Raw genomic sequence first — 19,043 nt, 5'->3', positions numbered from 1 at the left:
ATGATGATGATAATAATAACACTTTGCTATATATTATAATATTTTTCTTATTTATAAAATGTAAATAATTTATGATAGTCATTTAGCATACACTTTTATTCAAAGCGACTTACAAATGATGGCAATGATATATGTAAGTGCTGTGACAAGTCTCGGTTAGTCCAATGCAGTACACGAAGCAAGTTATATATATACACACACACACACATATATATATATATATATATATATATATATATATATATATATATATATATATATATATATATATATACTTGTTTCCTTTTAATAATTTTGCTATTATAATTATGTTAAAATGAATTTAAATTATTTTAAAATTATTTAATTATTATCAAAAATGTTCTGTGACCTTAATTGATATTTTATTTAATTCAAATATTGATTTTGTAGCCAAGATGACCTCCTACGTTTAAGTAAAAGCTGGAATATATATATATATCTGTCCGCGCCGCTGGATGGCGCTGTAAGGTCTGTTATGTTAGCACTCTATTCATAGAGAAGATTAAAGCACGATTATGAGAGAGGAGTCTAATTTTCTCTTCATTTTCATTTCATTTTCATTATATATATATATATATATATATATATATATATATATATATATATATATATATATATATATATATATATATATATATATATATCGTACTCTGCATTTAACCCATCCAAAGTGCACACACACAGCAGTGAACACACACACACCGTGAACACACACCCGGAGCAGTGGGCAGCTATTTATGCTGCTGCACCCGGGGAGCAGTTGGGGGTTCAATGCCTTGCTCAAGGGCACCTCAGTCGTGGTACTGCCGGCCCGAGACTCGAACCCACAACCTTAGGGTTAGGAGTCAAACTCTCTAACCACTATTTCTCAGGGTCATAAACAGTCTGTTTATTTTCAAAGGATTAACTGACTCTTTTTTTTTTTACAGCCAATAATCTGAAAATGTTTAAGATCTTCTCATCAGAGAGTTTGTATGCAGGTTTGAAGTTTGAAAACTCAAAGATGCTTCAAAGGCAAAATAAAGAACAGGTAAACATACAGTGACTGCAGTTTGAACTCAAGCTAATCTTCTCTTGATAGCCGTCGTATTGTGGTCTCACAGGATTTGGCCTACTGCAATACCTCTGCTTCTGTGCAGCCACAAAGCCAGCAGACTCTTCTGGGATCACAGTCGGTGAGTGTGGTGTAGTACAGATTAGTGTGTGCACTGCTGTAAGTGTGTGAACCTCTAAAAAGGTAATATATACATTTTATTATTATCATTAAATCATCTTTGATCACCTTATTATTTGTAATTTAAAAATGTAAAAATTATCATTTTAAAAACATTTTTGTTAATGCCCACAACTACACACAACTAAACTACATAAATATAAACTATATTGCACTGGTACAGTATATTATACTCGGAGCCTATTGAAATAAATTAATGTAGACCTGCTGTTGTCAGATGCTATTGTTGCTTAGTGACATCCAATTATTGAGTGATTTCAACAGCCTGATTTGAATGTGCTATATTTTGTTTTGTTCTTAGCAGAATGTGGTTCAGTTTAAGCTTGGAGATCAGTTGATCATTTTAATAAAGATCAGCTTAGAAATTATCCACGAGACTCGAGTTATAAGCAGAAAGACTCAATAACAGGAGCTTTACATCTGTATTGATTCTAATTTATATATAAAATAAGATATAATATACTATAAAAGAACTACAATATATGCTGAAACAATACATTGATTTATTAAATGCTGCATTAAAATAATAATAATAATATATTAAAATGACACAAAATGTTGAGTTAAACATTTATTATTCTTATTATTGGAATGTCTGGAGAGCATTTCCTGGTTGTGTTCCTTAGATGAGCACAGATTGTATATTCTTGTGAATTATTTCATGATACCTAATATGGATCCACCCACCTGGCCTTCAAACACTTTTCATTTTTGTGTTATTTTAATTTCCCTGTGGACGGAGTAATGCAATATTCATGAAACCACATGAAGAATGTGGCCTTGATGACAAACTGCATAAGCAGAACACAGATCCAGAAATGCTGTATTTTTGTGATTGCATGCAACATTTCGACCCACTTTAAAATCCCAGATGTTGCTTTTACATTTTTCATGATGACTTCAAAGGAGATACATTGATAGTAGAAGGCCATTAATACAGCACTGCTGTGTTGAGAGTCGATGTCTTTATTCTAGGATCTGAGAGAAGTTGAAGATATTGACATCTCTGTCTTCTTGACATCCAGACTTAATCAGATTATTTTATCGTAAAAGATTTCTGTTCCCAATTTATGGCTTCTTTTTCGAATGCAATAATAAGCCTTCCTAAAACACCTGCTTTATTTTGCGTAAAGGAGCAGATTTAGAGAAATTTAAATCTGCATTACATCATTTACTCACCAATGGATCCTCTTTATTTAATTGTAATTTGTGAGCTATTTCTGATATGGACCATTTCAAAACAGTCTCATAACTTTATTTTTTATATATATATATATTTAAGTACAAAGGTTTTACAATGCAGCATACCATTTATAATTCATGAACTTGACTAAAAGAGGTTATCAGAACCAAGAGTTTCATGAACTGCTGAGCAGCATGCAACAGTAGTATCGCTTTTTCTATATGACTAGTAAAAGAGACACCGGAGCTCTTTTCCATCTGTGCTACTATGTCCCAGCTGTAGCTTTTAGGACTCACATCTGGAACATCTTGCTAAACCCATGAGATCAAACTCTGCAACTCTTCAATCTTGCTCTCTAGCACATTTGGTCCAGGCTATTAATGTGTCCTTTGTTTAATGCATATTTGTAAGCTGTTTTCACCAATCTCTCTAATGCCTCAATGTTGCTGTATGCAATCGAAATAACTCTTCAGCTCTTTTCTGAGAAATACTGAAGCCAATTCAATTCAGAGAATCAGTGCTGATTCTTGAGACATGGTACAAAAAGGATTCATTTTCATTTTGTTATTATACACTATTATAGCATTTATAATTTTTATAGCATTATTATTTTTACATATTCAGTTTTCATTTTAATTTAGTTGCAAGTTTTAGTAATTTTGTTATTTTTTATATCTAGCTTCCATTTTTATTTTACAGTTTTAGTTATTTTAGTACTTCAAGTTATTTCAGTTCTAATGTGTGTGTGTGTGTGTGTATAATTTTATTTCAGCTTTTCAATTAAGTCATTTTTAATAGTTTAGTGAATTTAGTAAAATTTTTTATTTTTTTTATTTTACAATAACAACTAATAAGAGATGACCACTATAGGTTTATTTTATTGAAGATTTAAATAAAAAAAAACTCCATTAATGACCACTAATTAATGCAGATTAATATATATTGAATAAAAATAAGAAATATCAAGTAATCATCATTGCCATCATTCTAATATATATATTAGAAAGGAAACAAATAGACAGAATAGAGAATGGTAGTGTTAGAGGGTCACAATATTTTACTAACACAACCATAATTATAATACTGCAGTAGCCTATAGAGAGAAAGAGAAAGAGAGAGAGAGGGAGAGAGGCTATATATTTATACATATTTATTACATATTGTATATGTAATACAAATAATAGACATCCAACACTAACAAAATAATTGACAATAATAATGATAATAATAATTTTGCTATTATAATTATGTAAAAATGAAATTAAATTATTTTAAAATTATTTAATGATTATCAAAACTGTTCTGTGACCTTAATTGATATTTTATTTAATATATTGAATAAATATAAGAAATATCAAGTAATCATCATTGCCAGGCATTTATAAAAAATATTACTATAAATATAATAAAACTTATATTTATAAAAATCTGGTAATCTCAGAGTCAGCTTTTTGATGATTAGATTATTAGTCTTTAGTCAAAGATTTTCAGTTGGACTGTGGTGAAAATTCAATATATGGAGCTAAAAATCTGTTTATTACCATCCTGTAGTCTCAATATTTTTTTTAATTAGGCAAATGCTTGGGTTGCAATTATTTACTATATTTTACATTACCATACACATTATCTTCCTGCTGTGTTGACACTAAAAGACAGAAACTAAAAACATACATTTAGTGAAAAAACTGAAGAAAATAATGTATATTTTCTCAATTCTACCTATTTTTTTGTCCTTATTTAACCATTCGGTTCTTAATTGGCTTTATAAAAGAGAAGCATATTGCCACACACAAAATTTACAGAGACAGGCCAGAAATCAAAGCAAGAGCTTAAAACACAGAGATCTTAAGTTTCATTCTTATCCAGAAATATTCCCTCTTATGCTAGACCTATGGAAAGACTACAATGAATCTCTCTCTGTTCCTGTGCGAGGGATTACCCACGTCACTCTTTTAATGTCAGTAAAGCCAGCTGGTCCTACGCTCTTGGTCTGTAAGTCCCTGTGTGCGGGATTGTGCTGCATCTGCGTGTGATTTCTTTTTTGTGAGCATGCGTGCCTTTTTTTTGCAAAGCACAGTTGCAGTGAGTTCACCTGGTCTCACATAACAGTCACACAGAGGCAGGGGCCGGACGGCGGTTACAACAGTGGCCTGGAAGATGTAAACTCATGGTCTATCTCTTTTACTTTTCGTTTTGACTATTACTCCCTTGAGCGAATAATAAGAAGGCTTAAGCCAATATTCTTGAGATTTTTGCCAAGGCCACAATTTGTAATCTTCTAGGAAAGTTTTTTATGTGGCTGATGTATGACCTCTGGTGGCCTTTGAGCTTAGATTGAACATAAAGCCAAACAGCAGTGCTAATGGATGTGTTTTTGTTTTTTCCAGGGTCATCAGACAGCCCTGCACCGGGCAGCTGTTGTGGGAAACCATGACGCCATCTCTGCCCTCATCCATGGAGGCTGTGCACTTGATTTACAAGACAAGGTCTGTTCATTTGCATTACAAAAATCCTTATGTTGTTTCCTAATAATCATTATAATATCAGAATTGTTATAATTTATATGAATCAAGATTCAGATGTAAAAATCCAGGCTATTGTTCATATCACTGCACAGGGAAGGATTTGTTTTGTTAACTGAAAACTGGTAAAATCAATGCTATAGAATCTGATCTTTTTTTCATCAGGAAGGAAACACTGCTTTGCATGAGGTATCATGGCATGGATTCAGTTCATGTGTAAAGCTACTGGTCAAAGCTGGGGCAAATGTCCAAGTGAAGAACAAAGTAAGACATTTTCATGTGCATTATTTTCCATTTACTTTGAGATTAAACCAGATTTTTTTTATAATATATAAATATATCTATAACATTTCTTACAAAAGAAGTTTCTTTAAAGACCCCAACAAATATTTTGAAAAGAAAAGTTTTCTTTCTTGTCTTTAAGTATTTCATTTTGAAGCAGGAGATTCAAAAGCTATCAGTTTTGATTTAAATTATTATTTAAAAAAACTTTTAATGGGCTTATCATTTAAAAATGTACATGCCCATATAATAGTTTATAGGCATTATATGGAGAAAAAAAAAGTGAAAATTTTTTTATGCATTTTCCAGGATTTTTCTTTCTTAAAAAATGCATATATCATCTAAATGTTTGTCAGTTTGCTGTAGATAAACTGAAAGCTAACAGATATGGACTAAAACCCTCTAAAACCCAACATTTTCAAAACTGGCGATGTTCTGTTAAATTTAGAAACTCTGCTTTAGTGAATTCTGATGAATGATCCTTGCAATCAGTTTCTATTCCATTATTTAAACTGTATTTTTGTTTTATTTTTTTAAGCAGGAAACACACCTCTACATCTAGCATGTCAGAATGGACATTCCCAGACTGCTCGAGTACTACTACTAGGTGGAGCGATGTCTGACAGCAAAAACAATGCACGTGCACTCGTCTAAAGTCATTACAATCTATTTTAAATGATTATATTAATTGCAAACGGAAAGTAAAACATTTTTGAGATTTATAACCGTAATTTTAAATCCTGAAAAAGAAGTGCAATCATTTCTTTCCTTCCAGGCAGGGGACACATGTTTAAACATTGCTGCACGCTACAATAACTTGTCCATAATTAAGATCCTCTTGGCTTCTTTCTGCTCTGTGGCTGAGAAAAACCAGGCCAGACCCTCATTCTGATTGTTTTGAATCCAGCACCAATGTGGTTTATTTTTTGTGTCACTGCTGTGTCCTAGTTTCTAAATTATTTTGTCTAGACAATTATGCTATAAACTGCCAAAAGAAAACAAAACTACATAATTAATTATGGCTTGATAGTGTATTATTTTACACTTCAACAAACCATACTAAAGTGGCACACAATGAAAAATTCAGAGACAATTAAACAAAATTAAAATGGTCTTAGTCTGCTTTAAATTGCTAGATTGTGGTTTAGATTACAGCATCTTTTCCTGGTAATTGCTAACAATTACAGTTTATTGTGGTCATGATCTTGTGGATAATCAACATATTTTACAGATAGGAGACACTGCTCTCCATGTCGCTGCTGCCCTAAATCACAAGAAAACTGTTAATGTGTTACTGGAAGCGGGAGCTGACGCAAACATCAAAAACAATGTAAGACATGTAATCTCATGATATGCCTCTATCTCTTTATGAATGTATAGTTATTATGAAGGTAAGTTGTAATGGGGGCTGGGGTTGGATGATGCTATATAGCTCAACCTACAGTAGGCTGCACAAATTGGACTGTAAAAATGACAGCGTCTGCTAAATGAAAATTTATTTACACACTTAATCTATCAACAGACAGGCCACACTGCTCTTGATAAAGCCCGGGACAATAACAACCGAGATTTGGCTCTTCTTTTAGCAAAATCCAATCAGGTAAGTTTTCATTTAGAAGCAGTTAATTTTCCTGCTCTTTCTAGCAAAGCATTAGTAAAGCATATAAAATAAAAGTTCAAAGTTTTTAAAATTATTTTATTTCAGTTGACTTTTTTAAGGAACTATTTATTTATTGAGTTAGTTAGTTATTTACATGTATCCTGCTGTAGTTACAGAATCTACCAGCAGGTGCTAAATGAAATAACCATCCAATGGTCGATGCTTATTTTATCAGTAGCATAATTTAGGTTCTATGTCCCTGCTTAGGTGCAGCGGTTCGCTCGTGGAAGAACTGTGAGAAAACGAAGAGATGTCTTGCGGGCCCAGAGGAGAACTCAGTCCCTCCCCAGAGTTCATTCCTCCCGAGAGAAGGTGGAAATTTCTGATAAGATTCACCCATCTAGAACGACATCTGCGCTGTTGCAGATTCATCATTTGTAATATGATTGGGGTCTAGGGGCCAGTGAGAAGAAAATGTCACATGACTACTAAGCTTCCATAACCCTAAAAGAGATCAGAGGTCATGTGATTGTTTTTGCCTAAATATCCCTCTCATGCTAAGCACTCCCATCATTGTGCAGGACTATACTGAAGTGGCAGAAGACATAAACAACAGTGATCAAGTGCATCAATCTGAACGAAAAACAGCAACTCTGAGCCCCGGCACGAGGAGAAAGATCAGGAGCCCAAGAAGACAGGTAGTGATATTAAATTTATATCATTATTAATTAATACCTATTACAATATTTTATACTGTAATATTATTCTATATACCAATATACTGTGATGTACAGAGTTAATGTATTTAGAGGGTTTATTCTGCAGTAATGACATGTTGAATGCATTATTCTGCTTATTAGATGGCTTAATACCTTATAATAAATAAGATAAATAAAATAAATAAATAAATAAATAAGAACTATTGATTTATTTATTAATTTAATATTAATAAAGTAAATTTTAAAAATATTGATATTAAAACAATTTACCGATTGTTACAAAAATTTCAGAGCAACATATTAACTTGTATCCACAAAAAATAAATAAATAAATATATATATATATAAAATTAGGTAGACTCAACAATATGATTTTTTCATCTTAAATTAATTTAGATGTTAACACATTTTTAGGTGGCAATTTTTTTTAAATTATCCTTTAAATTATCCTATTATTTTGCAATAATAAAATGATGACTGTACATTATTATGCTTATTAGTAGGCTTAATAACTTAAGTTAAACTTAATAAAATCTTAATCTTAATAACAAATCTTTATAAATTATACCATTAAAGCAATTTAGCGATCATTACATGTATGTATTAAACTATATCCATTATAAATAGAAAAAAGTTTTTTTTTTTAATCATCTGAATTATAATCAGGTAAACTCATTAATTATTTTTGTCTTAAATAAAACAAGTTCATTTAGATGTTATGATGTTATGTTTATGTGAGACATTTTTTTCCTCCTAATGTGGCCTATGCTCTAATAATTCCTGCTCTAGCATGTACATTTATAAAAGTACTCTGTTCAATAATTCTAAATATGTTTTTGGTGTTAAAAGTTGGAACATGTGTTCCGGAGAGAGTATCAGCTACATGAAAGAGGATCTCCATCCCAGAAAATAATACACAGCAGCCCCAGCTCTCAGGAAAAAGAGGAAGCTCCTGGAAAAGCCTATCAGCTTTATACACTATACAGGGATAAAGATGGACAGATAAAGCAGGTAAACTCTACATTAGAGTTAGTGCAATGCATTTGTTTGTTTTAAACCTCTTAACCAGTGTCTGCAAACAGGCTCCTGTGAATGACTGTCGTTGTAAGCCCCTCATTAAAACTCTGGAGAATAAGCTGAAAGCTGCAAAGATGGAGATGCGGTCAGAAATTCACACTGTCCAAGAGGAGATCAACTGCAGGCTGGGCAGAATAGAGCAAAAAAACAAGCACCAGGTTTGTCGTCAGTGTGATATTGCAACTTTTTTGTTTAAAATTTCCTTCATGACTGAACAGAATACCTATCTAACCTCTAGATTTGGAGATGAAACCCATAATGTACATTACTTTTAAAATTTGGTCAATTTTTTACAAATATTTTTATAAAATTTCTAAGACTATTTGAAATATAAATCTTTTGTAACATTGTCTTTACTGTCACTTTTGATCAATTTTATGAATGAAAGTAGTGTTTTTCAAAAAAAAAAAAAAAATCTAAATGACCCTGAACTTTTGAATGGTAGTATAATATAAATAAAAAATAAGTTAATTTGATTATTAATAAATTTGGCATTTTAGGAATTTGAATGAAAAATGTATTTGAAAAATTTATATGAATATAAATAGTACCATTAAATAACTTTCAAGAAGAAAGAATGACTCCATAATCCCTATGGATAAAATAAATTGGAAAATCACTTTCAAAACCAATGGCAGTGAAAATGTGGGTGTTAGAGACTCATATCTCTTTATGTTCAGATAAAAGTTCTTGAGGAACTCACACAGGAGCGTGTGTCGGCTGAGAGGATGGAGTGTCATTATCGAATCAATCAGAGAGCCACCCTGGAATGCATGGAGGGCGAGAGAAAACAGGTACAACACCATAAGAGAAGAGATGCACGACCACAATCGCATCAGACTAGACATGATCGATCAAACTTATGTTGCTCTGTTTATATCTTTCAACAGGTAGCTGCTACCAATGCTGTGAAAAGCTGGTGCATGTCTAAGATTCAGGATCTTGAAGTGCGAATGCCTGCAGAGACACAAAAATACAAACTTCTGCGCTCTCCATCCGTGGATCAGTCTCTGGTGGATTCAGACCCCGAGGGTCTCCCGCTGCTGTCGCTCATCTCTGAGGAGAGCTCCAGCTCGCTGGCCACTTACGTCAATGTGTTACCCAGCCCAGGAGCAGGTCCTAACAACGGCGGGAAAAGTCTTGAATTTCGGGACTCACGTGGGAGGAGATATTTTGAGATGAAGCTGAACGGTTCTTCAGGTTTGGAAAAATGCACTGAATTTTTTTTATCAGTATTGTTATTTCCAGTAAAAATATCTAAACATCCTTAAAACAAGATGTACATTTAGCTAAAAAGCTTATTAAATACATAAGATATTAATATTAGACTTATTTTTAGAAAATGTATCTTGAAAAAAACGTATTATATATATATATATATATATATATATATATATATATATATATTTTTTTTTTTCTTCATGAGAAACAAGAACTGAACTGACCTCCCCGACCTATTTGAATGCCATAATGTGCCATATTTCTGTGTGAAATGGGATATTTAAAAAGAAGAAAGCTGAATGGTTCTTCAGGTAAAAAAAAATAAAAATAAAAATAAAATAAAAAAACCTTAAAAATTTATTTTATCAGTATCATTATTTCTAGTAAAAATAACTAAACATCCTTGAAACAGGATGTACATTTAAATAAGTATATTATTATATTAATATATTAGGTCCTGTTTTTAGAAATATCTTGACTACAATGTATTTTTATTATATTCATAATATTTCTAAATATTTTTTCACTCACGTTAAAGTGTGTGTGGGTGTGTGTGTGTGTGTGTGTGTAAATATCTAAAAATTTACTGGTACATTTAAATAAGAAGTAAATTATAAATATACGTTAAGCTGTTAAGACTTGTTTTTAGAAAATTTATATCGAATACAATGTATTTTTATTTAATTTATATTATTTTTAAGTATATTTGTTTCACTTATGTTAAAGTGAACCCATTTTATTGCCATAATGTGACATACTGTATTTCTGAGTGAACCGGGATACTCAGAATTAAGAATCACTGATTAATTGTTCATAAAGACTAAACAAAATATTTTAAGAAAGTAAATAGGGCTTGTTTTTTATTTCATGTTGACTTTTAAGTACTTTTTTATTATGTTTACTTTTTTATTATATTAATTTAAGTGATTTTTTTGTTTTTATTATGCTATACTCTAAAATAAGACCTGATTTAAATGAGTAAAATATATTTAATGAGAGTACATAATTGTATTTTTTTTTTAAATGTTTTGTTCTTCTAAAATATCTTACTACATTCACACAGGGGAATATCATAACCTGACAGCTCCTTCAATAGTCAAACACAAACCTCTATCACGGAAGCTGGCGACTGCTGACCCCAAGTGGCACCGAGCAGAAGTGCAGGAGGTTAATGTCTCAAAGTCCTGGTCAGACAAAGGGGATGAACTCTGTGACAGCAGTGGCAGCAGCAGCCTGTCAACATCCAGCAAGCGTTTCAACCACAGCAATACAGAACCAGCAAACGGCCCGGCCTGGAAACACAGCAGGCACCTGAAGGACAGGATTAAAGCATATCACGCTCAAACCCAGCAGAGCAACACCATGAAGACCCGGGAGGTGTTTTCCCAGCGGCCCGTAGAGGCCACCTTCACCCAAGAGCGGCCAAACTTGCACGCCATGGAGGTGACACAGCGTTTCTTTGAGACGGTCTCCGCACAGCTGGAACGCTGGTACGAGAGGAAGATCCAGGAAGTGCAGAAGGTGGCAGAACAGGAAGCTCTGCAGGACAGAGCCAGTCTACTGGAGAGGATCAACATTCTGGAGGAAGAGCTACAGAAGCTTCGCACTAACACTAATACAAACTCTTGACACATACCTTGCCCAGATACCTTGATTCCACCTAATATGAAAAGCATGGCCATATAAATGAGATTGGAGATTTGTAAACACTATAGTAAAACACTACAGTAAAGTTTCATTTTGAATGGCAGCAATTATTATATTTACGTTGAGGTTAAGCTAATGGTACAATGCTTATGCTATGTTAGCGAACTGAGTACTTCTTTGCTCAATGATAAGTGACCCATGGAATAGTTCACCCATGAAATTATAATTGTCATCATTTACTCACCATCTTGTCTTTCAAACAAGTTTGAGAAATATTAAGAATCGAAAATCTAGTTTCCTTACGTTGAGCTGGAATGTGAATTGAATTCGCCAGACCCTACAGGAAGTTCAACTGTAATTTGAATTGGAATGACAGGAAGAGGAATTTGCTGAACAGTGATTCAAAGAAATTCAAAACAGGCAATGCATTCTGGGAAAAGAAGTGTTGTCCCATTATTGTGAAATACATAAAATGAATACTTTGAATATTTGTTAAAACTTTAGTAAAGGGACCAATTCTCACTACTAAGTAATTGCTTATTAACATGCTAATTATTAACATATTAGCTGTATATTAGTACTTATAAAGCACATTCTGCATGACCATATTCTACATCCCTAATCCTACCCAATCTTAAACTTAACAATTATCTTACTAACTATTACTAATAACTATAACGATTACTAGCAGCAAATTAGGAGTTTATTAAGGCAAAAGTCATAGTGAGGTAATATTTTGTTTTCTATACTATAGTCAAAGTTAATGAAGACTGGTCTATCAAAATAAATACAAAATAAAATGATCATGTGACACTTAGGACTTGAGCAATGAATACTAAAAATTCAGCTTAGCATCACAGGAATAAATGATATATTTTTTAATGTATTAAAATAGAAAACCATTATGTTATATCATAATATTATTTCACAATATTAACAATTTCCCCCGTTTTTAATTACTTTTTTGATGATTTTTTTATACATGTCATTTTTTCCTAAATAACAGGAAAAATTCCTTTGTGTTCAATGGAAGAAAAACATACAATTTGGAACCGCATCATAGTAAGAACTGACAGAATTTGTATATTTTTTATAAACTATTACTTTAAATGTGAATAAAATATCTTCACTCCAACAATATGGAGTTAGCTTTTGTGGATTGAAATATTGTAAATTAGGTGATTTTCAGTCAGTCAGTTATTATTGACAAGATGAATAGTAAAGACCTTTCTTTTAATCCTAGATGGAATTACTTTAAGTTACATAGTTCTGTTCTTGTTACTGTAAAATATCTAATATATTGTTTGGTTTTTCAGTCTGTGTACCTGTACAAAATATAATTAAAATGTTTTAATTATATTGCAATTATAGTTGCTCAACTTGAGAACGAAGAGAACTGTTTAAAATGCATGCAAGAATGCTGTTTTGTTGTGATTGATAGTACATGAGAATTCATGCAATACATGTGAAATCTATTAAAAGTTTGATGAGTCAAATGTTGTATAACACTCAGTTCATGACCCACCATAATCGCTGCAGCACAGCATTTCTGTTTTTGCAGGGGTCTAAGAGGTCAGATGCATCATTCTGTATATACAGTGTCAGATTTCATTAGTGAATCATATCTTTTTAAACTATTTATATCCACTAAATGATTAATGATCATGTTAACTACTAAGTTGAAAACTATCTAATACTTTGAAACTCAAGCACAAGGTTAAAATAATTAAACTAAAAAATGCAGTCGTCAAAGTCTTAACATTATTTTTAGATGTTTTCAAGGGAATGCTTTCATGCTCTGTTCTTTACCCCGTTCACACCCTAAACCTCTTCTCAGTAAATATCCGCAGGCGTGCTGGAATCTCATTATCTCTAGAGTCAGATCAGGGCTGCACGAGTCTGTATTGATTGAAATGGATCAGCGTGAAGTAATCTATCAGCATGGTGGACATCCATCACACTGCCTCCATCCATTTTCGAACTCCCGCCCCAAACAACAAAATGTTTCTACACTACAACAAAAACAAAAGGCTGTTGCAGTGGCTAGAGTACTTTATCTGTAATACATTACTAAAGATTGAAATATTGCGATTTTTTTTTTTTTTTTTTGCAGTGATTTTTAGATAGTATTTAAATTGGTAGTAAGAATAAAACGGAAAAAAAAAAAAATATATATATATATATATATATGATTGGCACCGTAGGCTAATAGCTAAGCCTAGTAACCTATTATGTAAACATAAACCCACATAAACTTTTCTTTTTAGACAAGTTCCAGGAATGTGTCATTAAATATGTTTAATAGGAATGAATTTGTATTTAATGTGATTACAACTTGAAAAACGTTGTAAGTTACTAATAAGGCTTTCACTGCCACCATTATTCAAACAGCGAATAAATGATAGCAGATTTCAGTCTAGCACAAGTTTGCACTCTCAAAAATACTTTTGTTATAATAAATGAAGCTGTCTACTCAATTAAGTGGATCTCTTACAATACGTACATTTGCAGTTTGTTTGTTGTTTACGACTTTGTTCATGATGCTAGATTTCGCAAAAGTTCAGAATTTAGTCAGAGACTGCGCGCATTGAACATAACTCCGGTGTTTCAGCGATGAATCATTTGAACACCTCTGATTGGCCACTGCGTTTATAAGATCAAAAGAATCATGCACAGGATTAAGGCCCTGTCCCAAATGGCACACTCCAGACTTGTGGAGTCCACACTTTGGTGACGGCATGTAGTTTAGACCTATAGGGCCCTTGGCGCGAGTCCACGAGGGCGCATTGAGAGGTATTTTTGGGACAGACTCGATCATCACGCCGGAAATAACGATCTGGGGTGCGTTTCCCAAAACCATAGTTTAACAATTTCCCAAAAGCATCGTAATCCTAAATAGATTGTAGAACCAATTGTCACCAATGGAGCTACGATCAATTTAGGATTACGATGCTCTTGGGAAACGCAGCCCTGGACAACTAGTTGTCTGGCATGTCACACATTGCGAGAGCCGCTCCACCACTGTGTGAATAGGACATTTATATACTCACATCTAAAAGTAAAGCACTGACAGTGTGAACAGCTTATATCAGAGCATTGTGCCTGCTAACCAGTCTTTCACAATGTGATAGCTTTATCTCTTGTATAACTGTGCATTGACCTTTTTCTCATATAAGTAAAACTCAAATCAGTATTTAATGTAAATTTATTTACTTGGTGAACAGCCACATAACAAGTGGAATAATACAGTCCACCACTCATTACTGTAAAATAAACCCCTTCACAATGGTATAAAACTGACAGGATTTATTTTGGGATAATGACCATGTAGTTTTCAGCACATGTAGCCTATATGACTGTTTTTGCACTTGAAGTATAATTTCCCAAAGTTGCAATACCCTGTGACCTGTTCCTCAGTGCACATTTTGGCCCTAACCAAGGCAATTAGATAAAATCTAACACCGCAGAAGAAAGACCAATAGATGGTTTTTTACCATCCGCTTGGTACGGTATGAACTCATTATGTAATACGACGTCCCTGATGTGACTTCTGGCATTTGCAGTTCAAGCATCTGCAAGGGAAAATCAAATCAATCTCCCATTGACTCTGTCAGCATGTGATGGAAAGCTAATTAAAGGCCCTGAGGGAAGGCTGGTCATTTTATGAACATGTAGTGTGATTGGTGAGATGATCCAGTTGTGCAATGCCTGAAAGGTTCGTGCAGGGACGAATCAGGATAACAAAATCACGTGCATGTGCTGATTGGTGGATCACGGCTTGCCTCGTTCTTCCCAGTTGTTTTAATATAAAACCATGTTTTTTTAATTAATTGCTATTGGATTTATCGGGTAAATGCACAATATTGTGCAAATATGCTTTTAATTAGATTTGTGCCACATAAAACTAGAAAAAAGAAGATGCTAAACAAATCACTGCAGTATTGATGGATTGAGTTTAGGAGGGGGGGCCTGATGCAATCGAGTGCAAGGTCTTTCATTTGACATTGAGTGCTTGCAAACGTAAACAACATGGAAAGCTTCAGCACAAACTCAAAGAGGAACACAAAGGAAAACGGTGAAATAGAGTTGATAAATTCCACATGCATCGTTTTGTTCTAGGCACAGGGTTAGATAAAAAGATCAGCTTTTGAAAACTCCATCTAACAGACTGGGCTTGAATTGACTAGAATTATAATTACACAAAAGATGTATGGTTAAATAGGATGGACATGCATGCTTACAAAAGTTTGAAACCCATTTTCTTGTTCGAGTCAACATGGTAGTACTGGGTTTGCTTAAAAACAGTTTGCTGGAGAGCAAAATCATGAAATTTTGTGTGGCAGAATATTGTATTGACTGCATCAGGGGCATTTGGTTGGTTGGCATTGCGGGTAACTTTTTATGCGTGTGGGGGTGCTGTTTTCAGCAAATTGCTTGATAAGATCTGCCATGGGGCATTGTCCCGTCAGTTTCTGATCAATTTCTACATCCTGTGAACTCACTGCATGCAACAACTGTGGGGAGCATTCACTGTAGCCAACATTATGCAGAGAGACTGGCTGCGCTTTAATGTGCAAACTCCATGGCTGTAAAATGAAGGAATGATGTTCCTTATCAGGGAAAACATGCTTGTGTATATTCCAAGGAAACTAGACAGCAAATCCCACTGAAATGTAAGTTGATTTTATTTTGGTTTGTGCTTACAAACTATAATTTGGGCAAAATTATATAGGAACTGTTTGTGTATGACTTTCTAAACTTGAAATTTGTCAAACATGCTTTTTTGTTTGTCGAATGCATGCAAAATGCATAATAACTAATGCATGAATGCAGAAAAATAAGATTGAACCAACTTGAACAGTAGAATCAAGTTTGTTGTTCCATGTGCATGACTTTCTAGACTTGGAATTTTATGTCAAACACCGTTTTTTGCTTGTTGAATGCATGCAAAAATTTGAATGCATGAATACTGAAATCTAAATGATGTTTTATTAACAAGGTTCGGGAGGAGCACGTCAGATACTTAGCCTAATTAGCACAGGTGGAGCTCACTTAAGATAATCAACACTAGGGTATAAATACAGCTGACTTACTCCTATCCATTGACGGTTTACCAGCATCCCCCCTCCACCCCATCTCCTCCACTTAGAGTTCATTTTACACTTATGTAGGGGGGGGGTACTCTAGGTTCGGGCCATTCCCGAGCTCGGAGCCCTTCCCCGGACAGCACGCCAAATATGCATTATATACTTCAGCTAATTATATGTAAGTGTGAACTCGTGAAAGAATAAAACAACTTGAACGTTAGGCTAAACTCCTTTTTTTTGTCTTTTTTTTTAAGCACGGACATGTGGCGGTGAAGATGGGGGACTGGAACTTGTTGGGGAGCATTTTAGAGGAGGTTCATATTCACTCCACCATCGTGGGTAAAATCTGGCTGACCATCCTGTTCATATTCCGGATGTTGGTTCTCGGCGTGGCAGCCGAGGATGTTTGGGTGGATGAGCAAAGTGAGTTTGTCTGCAACACGGACCAGCCGGGATGCAAGAACGTTTGCTATGACCAAGCGTTCCCGATATCGCTCATTCGATTTTGGGTACTGCAGATCATTTTCGTTTCCTCGCCTTCGCTGGTATACATGGGACATGCTCTGTACCGACTGAGGGCTTTGGAGAAAGAACGGCACAGGAGGAAAATTCAGCTGAGAGCCGAGCTGGAAGAGACGGAAGGCCTCTTGGAGGAGCACAAGAAGTTGGAGAAGGAACTGAGGAAGCTAGAAGAGCAGAAGAAAATTAGGAAGGCTCCTCTGAGGGGCTCCTTGCTGCGCACATATATAATTCATATCCTTACCAGATCAGTGGTGGAAGTGGCGTTCATTGTAGGACAGTATATCTTATATGGGATTGGACTGGATCCTTTGTACAAGTGCGAGAGGGTGCCTTGCCCAAACAGCGTGGACTGCTACATCTCCAGGCCGACAGAGAAGACCATCTTCATGGTTTTCATGATTGTCATCGGAGGGGTTTCGTTGTTTCTGAACCTCTTAGAAATATCCCACCTGGGGGTTAGAAAAATTAAACAGACTCTAAGCGGTCTCCAGCTTGTCGAGGATGACAGTCTTTGCAAAACCAAGCACTCGACCATTCAGCAACTGTGTGTAATGACGAATATCTCGCCCCACAAAAACCCGCAGTTGAAAACTTTTATTCCGCAGGGGCAAACGGACCCTCCGTTGTTCTTAACCAGTGCTTACATTGGCTCGAGCGACAACATGCTGCGGCACAACAGTTTTGCTGCGGCCACCCTCCCGGTGTCCTGCATAACCCAGCAGCCCCGGCAAATGCGCCAGCCTAGCCAGGGAATGATCCATGAACTGCACTCCCAAGGGTCCATGGAGTTACTAGAGGACCGGGAAAACCATGACAAGCATCTAGAGAGCAGTGACGGCTCGGAGAGGGATGTCAGGCCTTTAAACTTGGGTCATCTGGGTCCTGAGGGTCATACGGAAATACCAGCCTGCCTTCGCAATCCTCTGCACAGGCCCAGCCGTGTGCCAGACCTGGGAGACGATGCTGTGGAGTCCTCCGAGAGCGACTTCTGTCCGCCCAACAGGAAAGCCAGTTTCATGGTCCGTATGCCCTCAGACAGTATTTCCGGGAGTCCGTCATGTCCCTCCACAAGGAGTTCAGAGTCCGAGCTAGGTTCCCTCAACGACCTGCCCATGAATCCACCACCAGGGGGAGGACGACGGATGTCCATGGCAAGTAGATGCAAACGACACCCAGCTACTGAGCTGGTCATATGAAAGCTTCCTTATCCAAAATTACTTTTGGGAATTTTATTGTGGATCAGAATTTTTTATATTTTTTTGAAGATGAGATTCTGCCAGCTCCATTCAAGAAATTTAATTTTATTGATTATAATAAATAATAATTGGAAAAACAATCAATGATCTTAATATATAAATAATCAATAAGATTTTATGTTTATATTTACACATTTTATGTTAATATTACGAGTAGTGAATATTGATGGATGTTGATAATTAATATAATTATATTTCATATGTGTGCCTAATTTGTAAACTGATATGAAAAATGTCTTATTTACAGAGTGTATTCTTGGATATCTCTTCCATCATGAAAAAGTGAAAGTAAGAAGGACAGAAGGACAACAGGAATGTAACAGGCCGTTCATGAGCAGAAATGAATGGAGATATCAGTGACAAAGGGTTTCCACTCTGATCGGCTCGGCTTGGAAAGCACTGGTCTAACGCAGCTTCATTGTGGTATAAGTAGTGCTGTTTTGTACTGTAAATTTTTTTATTGTAAGCACCTTCATTTACCAGTAAAGCACGGTATACATTTCCATGTCTAATTATGGAAGCCAAAAGACATCTGTGCATATTTATAAAAGCTTCAGACAGCTGGCAAAAAAGAACATTTTTAAATAATTTAGCTTGCATCCATAAAATGTGATGCAAGCTGATGGACTCTTACATCAAATTCTGAAGAAAATAAAAGTTTTCTTATTTCCA

At 34.8% G+C, this 19,043-nt stretch overlaps 2 protein-coding genes and 1 long non-coding RNA gene across 3 annotated transcripts; all 3 read left to right on the top strand.

Moving 5' to 3' along the window:
• The first annotated feature begins 4,450 nt into the window (after positions 1-4,450).
• Positions 4,451-5,326, top strand: LOC122134244. Its single transcript, XR_006156830.1, has 3 exons — positions 4,451-4,608; positions 4,826-4,924; positions 5,126-5,326. It is a non-coding gene; the product is annotated as an uncharacterized LOC122134244 (long non-coding RNA).
• Positions 5,327-6,428: 1,102 nt separating this feature from the next.
• On the top strand, positions 6,429-12,410 carry LOC109054474 (ankyrin repeat domain-containing protein 6-like; the record flags this gene model as incomplete). Its single annotated transcript, XM_042741971.1, has 8 exons — positions 6,429-6,572; positions 6,765-6,842; positions 7,110-7,214; positions 7,424-7,540; positions 8,411-8,572; positions 8,644-8,796; positions 9,319-9,838; positions 10,923-12,410. Coding segments are annotated over 8 exons (1,845 nt in total), but the record flags the coding sequence as incomplete, so codon positions are not given.
• Positions 12,411-15,922: 3,512 nt separating this feature from the next.
• Positions 15,923-18,311, top strand: LOC109054475 (gap junction alpha-10 protein-like). Its single transcript, XM_019071730.2, has 2 exons — positions 15,923-16,179; positions 16,848-18,311. Exon 2 carries the CDS (start codon positions 16,869-16,871, stop codon positions 18,309-18,311), a length of 1,443 nt encoding a protein of 480 aa, XP_018927275.1. The 5' UTR covers positions 15,923-16,179; positions 16,848-16,868.
• The last annotated feature ends 732 nt before the right edge of the window (positions 18,312-19,043 follow it).

The sequence above is a fragment of the Cyprinus carpio genome, chromosome B17, assembly GCF_018340385.1.
Source record: "Cyprinus carpio isolate SPL01 chromosome B17, ASM1834038v1, whole genome shotgun sequence".
In the NCBI taxonomy this organism is placed as follows: domain Eukaryota; kingdom Metazoa; phylum Chordata; class Actinopteri; order Cypriniformes; family Cyprinidae; genus Cyprinus; species Cyprinus carpio.
The sequence above is the reverse complement of the archived record's forward strand: the minus strand, read 5'-3'. Positions and strand labels throughout refer to the sequence as shown.

What these genes read in the sequence shown, in the direction of transcription:
- LOC109054475 (XM_019071730.2), top strand. Translation starts at nt 16,869, where the DNA reads ATGGGGGACTGGAACTTGTTGGGGAGCATTTTAGAGGAGGTTCATATT.